We start from the raw sequence: 6,488 nt of genomic DNA, 5'->3' as shown, positions 1-6,488 counted from the left end.
AATAGCTAGCACCCTTTTAATTCAAGTGATTTGATTCCTGGGTTTTTCTGATTCAAGTAAACACACAGAGCATTACTGGGAGACTGGCAATAGAATTGCATGGTTAAATTATCCCCTGACTCAATCCTGCACAGCACTGGATCCTTTCAATATATTTCACAAGTCCTCGGTGCTGACCTCTAACACCAGAGTGGTTTCTCTCCTGTGGTAGCTCAATTTCACAACTCTGAATACACTTTTTTTTTTTTTTTTTTTTTTGAAGGAAAGCTATCCGAAGGTTTTACAAAATGTTCTTTAGCCTTTAGGGAATGAGTCAATTTAATGCCAGGCTATCATTCCATTTCAAAGAGCCCAAGGATTTGAGGCAACACAATCTGCTTGCTGAAGCGTGTGAGATGAATACAGCTGTGGGTTTGTTACAAATCAAGCTGTGGAGTTTGGGTACAGAGCTCAACTTTCCCAAAGTTCAGCTGTGGCCCTTGGGTTGCCAGCTGGATTTCCTTTAACCCCCCATTCCAAGGAATGCCTGCAGCAGGAAAAGATGGAAAGGGGGACATTGCTGCCAGGAAAAGCTCCTGGAATCCATTGGTTTTAAAATGGGAAGGAATTCCCATTAAAATGGAATGGAGCTACACTGTAAAGCAGTAGATGAGCTGAAATTTAATTACGATTTTCCTATTGGAAATGGGTGAGAATATAGGGAATAAAATCCAGGCATTAAAATGGGAAAATGGGAATCTCTGGAAATGCCTCCTAAATCCAGAGTCACCTTGGGGCTGGTGCAAGGTGCAGCCTGTGCCACACAAATCCCACACACCACCTGCAAGGAAACCCACGGGAGCCACTCTCAGTCACATCGAACTTTATTTTAATCCCGTCAGAAAAGTTCAAGAATTACACCAAAAAATACTTCAGTCTCTGCTACCTACTGACAAAAAATACACCACAAAATTATAAACTGTTCGGTGGTTTTGCTGGAGTTGGGGTTGTGGGTGGAGGGGGTGGTTTGTACATTTTGAGTGAGAAATGAATTTACAGGTGGAAAGGGAAGGGAGGAGAGGGAGTCAGACAATGGCGTTTGGCACTACAGTTTTAGCTACACTATACAGTTTTTTATCATGATGCCTGCAGGACTGAGGAGTTCTGCCCTCACACACTGCCCAGGGGCTCTGACATGGAGGACACAACTGCCCAATGCGAGGGAAGAAGGGGTCAGTTCCTAATTTCCATCCCAGCCCAGCCAAAAATCTGAAAAAGCAGCTGAGACAAGGTGAGCCTCGCCCTGCCTGTGCACTCTGCTCTTGCAGCTCTGGGAAAAGAGAATCCTTGGGGGTTTTTAAATCCCACCAGCCTGCACTGATCTCAAGTGCCATTTGTGGGGAGAGGATGTGTTACTCTGGTCAGGACTGGATTAAATTTGGGGTCTGCTCTGGGTTTGCAAACAGAGATTTGATTTTTACCTCTCTCTAGTGACCTGGAATGATGGGAAATGCTGAAGGAGCTGAAGCTGAAGGAGGGAAGCAGGAGCATCCCATTTCATGGGAAAATCAGGGGCTGAAAATTAGAGGTTCAATACTATCAGAACTTTTGAGATGCTCTTCTGATCACAATGGCATTTCTTTGAGTTGTGGTGACCCTCAGGAGAGAGGTCCCCAAGGATGAAGCCTCATGGAAATTGCCAAAGCTCATGCAGGGAATCAATGCCAGAAGCAGAGTCCTGAACTCCTGAGTCCTGTGCTCAAAAGTTCATTCAAGATTTCACTTCAGCAGCCTCTGCCTGCTCCCATCCTGCTCCATCTCCATCAGCAGCCTGGATTTGAGCCTCAGAGCCTGGCCAGGACCAGCAGCACTCTGGTGGCTCATTAGGAACACCAGGAACTTTCTAGATTTCTTTGGGGCACTGTGCAGGGTTTGTGTTTGCACGTGAGCATGTCTGGGGAAGGAAGGGATGCCTGTATTTCTCTAGCAGTGAATGAACACTGACACTGGATTCAATCTGACAGCAAAATATCTCCCCTTTGGCAAATCAAACAGCACCACAATGTCTTTGTACCAGGTTCTCTCTACCCCTCCTGAAAGGATTCCAGCTCTTCCTTCACTGCATGTGGAGCCTCTGACAAAACTTGGTGGCATTCTCTTTGCTGCTTTTATCCTCTCTGGCTGTTTACCTAACTTGCTTTTTTTGTTTTTTAATTTATTTTTCTAACAAATAGTTAAGCAATGATTTAAAAATATTTTTACATCGTTAAGGTACAGTCAACATCAAACATGCCTTTGTACAAGAGCTCGACTCGGTTACAAATCAACGAGAACAACGCACAAAAAAAGAAAAATACCCACGAAGCTGCTCCTGCCCTGGCTCGGATCCCTCCAACACCCCGCTCAGGTGTTGTCCCCCCGCCCTCCCGCTCCAGCTCGTCGCCTTTAGTGCCCCTCTGTCTTGGCAGCCTTGTTGTCGTGGCTGGCGGAGCCCGAGGGCAGCCAGGGGGACACGGCCCGGGAGCTGGTCTGCTTGGCCATGCTGTAGTGGCTGATGACGGTGTAGAACCGGCCCCGCGAGTTGGAGTCCTGCGCCGAGTAGTAGGCGTCCAGCGAGGCGGGGATGCAGCGCTTGTGCTGGGGGGGAGAGCAGAGAGAGAAACACGGGGATGGCACCGGGGATGGCACCAGGGATGGTACTGGTGATGAGGTGATGGCACCAGTGATGGCACCGGTGATGAGGTGATGGCACCAGGGATGGCACCTGTGATGGTACTGGTGATGGCACCAGTGATGCTCTCAGGGCACCAGTGATTGTTGGGAATTTAGCTGACTAGAGACTGGAAAAGTACAAGGCCGTGGCTAATTCCAAGTCCTGCACCTGCAAGATAGCGTGTCCTTGGGCCTAGCTGGGTGTGATAACAAGTGGACAGAGAGACGTGGGAAATAGAGAATGTAGGCCCAAAGGAATGAGGAAGAGTTGATGGTATAGTTTAACCAATAGATCGCTTGGCTTACAGAATATTCATAAGCTTATTATTTGCTGTATAGGTGTCTGATGCTCTCTGCAATAAACAGAACTTAATTATCACTCATATTGAGTGTCCGAGTCTCCCCTGACCCACAAATGGCTCATCCCCGACAGAGGCCTCATTCTGCAACAAGTGATGGCACCACTGATGGCACCAGGGATGGCACCAGGGACGGCACCACTGATGGCACTGGATCACACCACTGATGGCACCAGGGATGGCACCAGGGATGGCACCAGGGATGCTCTCAGGGTCCTGTTTGCACCCACACTGCTGCAGTGCCCTGCAGAGCACCTGCTGGGCCTGGCATTCCAGAACTGTTGCTATTGGTAACAGATGGCAGCAATCTCAGAGATCCGGGCTGGGAATGAGGGAGGGACCGAACTGGGCAGACTGGGCTGGGCAGCTCTGCTCACCTGCGGGTCCCAGGCCAGAATTCATCCCCAGACAGGCAGAGGCAGCAAAAGCTGCTTTGTGCTGCTCTGTTAGGGAGGGTCACCCTGAGCTGTGGGGTGAGCACCTGGCTGGGGATGGCAGGAATCACAGCCCAATGGGGCAGCTCTTTTCACAGGTTCAGGTTTGGATTTGATTCTGAAATTCTGAAATATGAAGGGAACTCAAAGCTCATTTCATTCCAAGCCTCTGCCATGGCAGGGACACCTCCCACTGTCCCAGGCTCCAAGCCCTGTCCAGCCTGGCCTTGGGCAGTGCCAGGGATCCAGGGGCAGCCACAGCTGCTCTGGGTACCCTGTGCCAGGGCCTGCCACCCTCACAGAAAAGGATTTCTTCCCAGTATCCAACTAAACCTTCTCTGTCATTTTGAAGCCATTCCCCCTTGTCCCCCCCCTTGTAAAGAGTCCCTCTCCATCTTTCTTGTAGCTCCTTCAGGTTCTGGAGGCCACAATTAGGTAACCCCAAAGCCTTTTCTTTTCCAGTCTGAACAATCCCCATTCTCCCTTTTTATATAACCTAAGAGAATAATTCACAATGATTAATACACCAACTTCTTACTTGATTTTCCAGCTCACATATTATCCCCAGTGTGGTCAAGACTCCTGTGAATTTATGAGTTTATTCACAGTGAGAAGTCAGTGCAAAATGTATTTTTTTATCTCAGCAGACCAGGCAAACAGTCTGTGAATATTCAGTACAAAATCACTGGGTTTTAGCAATTGTTACATGGGTTTGCTCTTGATAAAGGCTCAAGAGCACCTAGAAGTGAACTACTTGGGCAAATCTGGATTTCTTTGACAGAGGACAGAGTGTCAGCACTGCAGCAGTTTGCTTCGCATTACAATGTATGCCAGCAAGCATCAGTTACTGGGGAGTGTGGGAAGCAAATGCAGGATCTCAGCTGCAATAAATCCATTCACAAATATGAGGGATTGTTGCTGAACATCTGTCTGTAGTGTTCACCAAATGCTAATCCCAACAATTACACTGTAACAGTAGCTGATGGGGGCAGATGCATGTCCACATTTCCCAGAACACTTTTTCCATTTCAACACATTCCTGCCAAATGTTCTGTTTGGCCTGGTCAAAATACAAAAAAAAAAAAAGCAGCCTGGGCTGTAACCATGCAGGCAATTAGAGCCTGTCATTAGCTCAGGCAATCCATCCTTCTGAAGTTCCTTACCTTATAAACAAATCCATCTGGGCAACTGTGGTCGTAAGTGAAGGCTTTGTACACCACAAGGAACACTATGCAGGCAAGGAATGCAAGAGCCAGGCTTATGAGGATGGTGACCTAGAAAAGAGGGATAATGTTACTGTACATATGTTAAAATGGCATATGAGCAGCCTCATAATTAAATGACTTATAGGAACAGACATTCTAACAGACTGCAGCCTTCACTCCACCGTGCAGTACTTAACTAAGCATGGTAATTGACTGAATGCTGGATCCAATATCCTGGATTCCCACATCATTCCCATCCCCCCCACAGACTTTCAACATTCCTGTGTTTAACCCATTGCCAATGCATAGATTTTGCTGTAGTATTTGGTGCTCTCTGACCCAGCAGGACCCTGCAGCAGCCAGAATTCCCATTCCAGGTCTGATGTGGTGGATGAAGTGCCCTGTGGGCAGATCCCTCTTTCCTGGGAGCAGAGCAGTGAGCAGGGAGGAGCAATGAGGTCTTTGCAGCTCACATCCCTTTGTGCCTCCTGGGAAACTCCTCCAGGATAAATTGTGCCCTGCAGGACAAAGGGATCCTCCTCTGTACAAGGAAAATATCCTGACTACTGACAAAACCCCACAGCATGCCCAAGAGCAGGTGCTGGGGCTGGAGGTACAAGACACAATTCCCTCTTGGGGGTTCAAATATTCCCCCTCTCCTCAGTGCCCAGCAGGTCACCCTGTCTGTTCCTTTGCTGGAGCTCCCTTCTCTCCAGGTCCCTCCTAAATAGTTCATCCAACAGCAAGTTTTCCATCCCTACTCCATGTCCTGATCACTGATTTTTGTTCAGCTGTCTGTTCCTCAGGGACTGAGCAGGGAGCTGTCAAACACTCCCATCCTCCCCTTTCCCAGAGCTTTCTTGGTCCCATAATTCCACAAAAACCCATCACATCCAAAACCCAGGCAAGAGAGAGCTGTGGAGACTTATCAAGCAGGAGAGATTCCTGAATTCATTGTTAAATCAGAATATTTTAGAATAAAAGGTAAAAAGGTGAGACTGGGGCTAAGAGGCTTTGCCAAGGACAAAGAGCTCACTGAAGCCCAGAGCTGCCTTTTAATGTTCCTGCTTGGATTAACCTCTCCTTGGGGCCTCATCTGCTGCAAAATGGGTCAGTTAAGCCAAAGGCAGCAACAAAGGGAGCAGAATTTAATGCTGGAGCTAGGAGAACTGTGTTAGGGATTCCTGGAGGGCTGCAGAGGGATCTGGTACTAAAGGGGTGCAGTTGTATGAATTGCACCAATCCAACCAAGAAAATTTGGGATTCTCCTCCTCTCAGAGCTCCCTCAGAGAGGTGGACAGAAATATTTCAGAGCAGCTTCATGGCAGCCCTTGGGTTCCCAGCCCGGGGGAATCTGTCCCTTTGTCCCTTTTCATGGTGAGAAAGGCTCAGCTGGATTCAAGGCAGATGCAAATGGAATTTGACATTATTTGTGTCCCCAAAAGAAGGTGTATTACACATGAAAATAAAATTAATTCCCTTTGGTATGGTAAAAAAAGAGAGATTTCCTGAATTAAATCTACTCTACTTTTTCCAACAGGAGACCTGGGAAGAACAGATCCCTCCCCATGAAGAGCCACCACAATCCTGCTGGCAGGTCAGTGTGGAGGAACATTTCCCCTGTAGAACACAGATCCACCACCTCCTCCCCATTTAAAGGGGAGCCTGATGGGCCTGGAATTCCCTCTAATTCCAGTGTAGGTACTCAGCCACAATGACAATGGCACAAATGTCCTTTGAGGTTAATTTGAAGGCACTAGAGCAAGATGTTCATCTTGTTCTACCAAAGCCAATGCTGA

The 6,488-nt window shown here is 47.9% G+C and overlaps 1 protein-coding gene across 1 annotated transcript in view; it reads right to left on the bottom strand.

Annotated features, from left to right (window-relative positions):
• Nucleotides 1–847: 847 nt before the first annotated feature.
• The window catches only part of NSG2 (neuronal vesicle trafficking associated 2), a 31,233-nt gene continuing 25,592 nt past the window's right edge, over nucleotides 848–6,488 (bottom strand). The window contains exons 4-5 of the mRNA XM_054287941.1: nucleotides 4,648–4,758; nucleotides 848–2,616 (exon numbers count right to left, since the gene is read on the bottom strand). Coding sequence (XP_054143916.1) covers nucleotides 2,425–2,616; nucleotides 4,648–4,758 — 303 coding nt within the window. The 3' untranslated portion in view covers nucleotides 848–2,424. The remainder of the gene's footprint in view (nucleotides 2,617–4,647; nucleotides 4,759–6,488) is intronic.

This window comes from Melozone crissalis, unplaced genomic scaffold (genome assembly GCF_028551555.1).
Source record: "Melozone crissalis strain CALT ecotype California unplaced genomic scaffold, PUWL_Pcris_2 ptg000061l_1, whole genome shotgun sequence".
Taxonomy (NCBI): domain Eukaryota; kingdom Metazoa; phylum Chordata; class Aves; order Passeriformes; family Passerellidae; genus Melozone; species Melozone crissalis.
The sequence above is the reverse complement of the archived record's forward strand: the minus strand, read 5'-3'. Positions and strand labels throughout refer to the sequence as shown.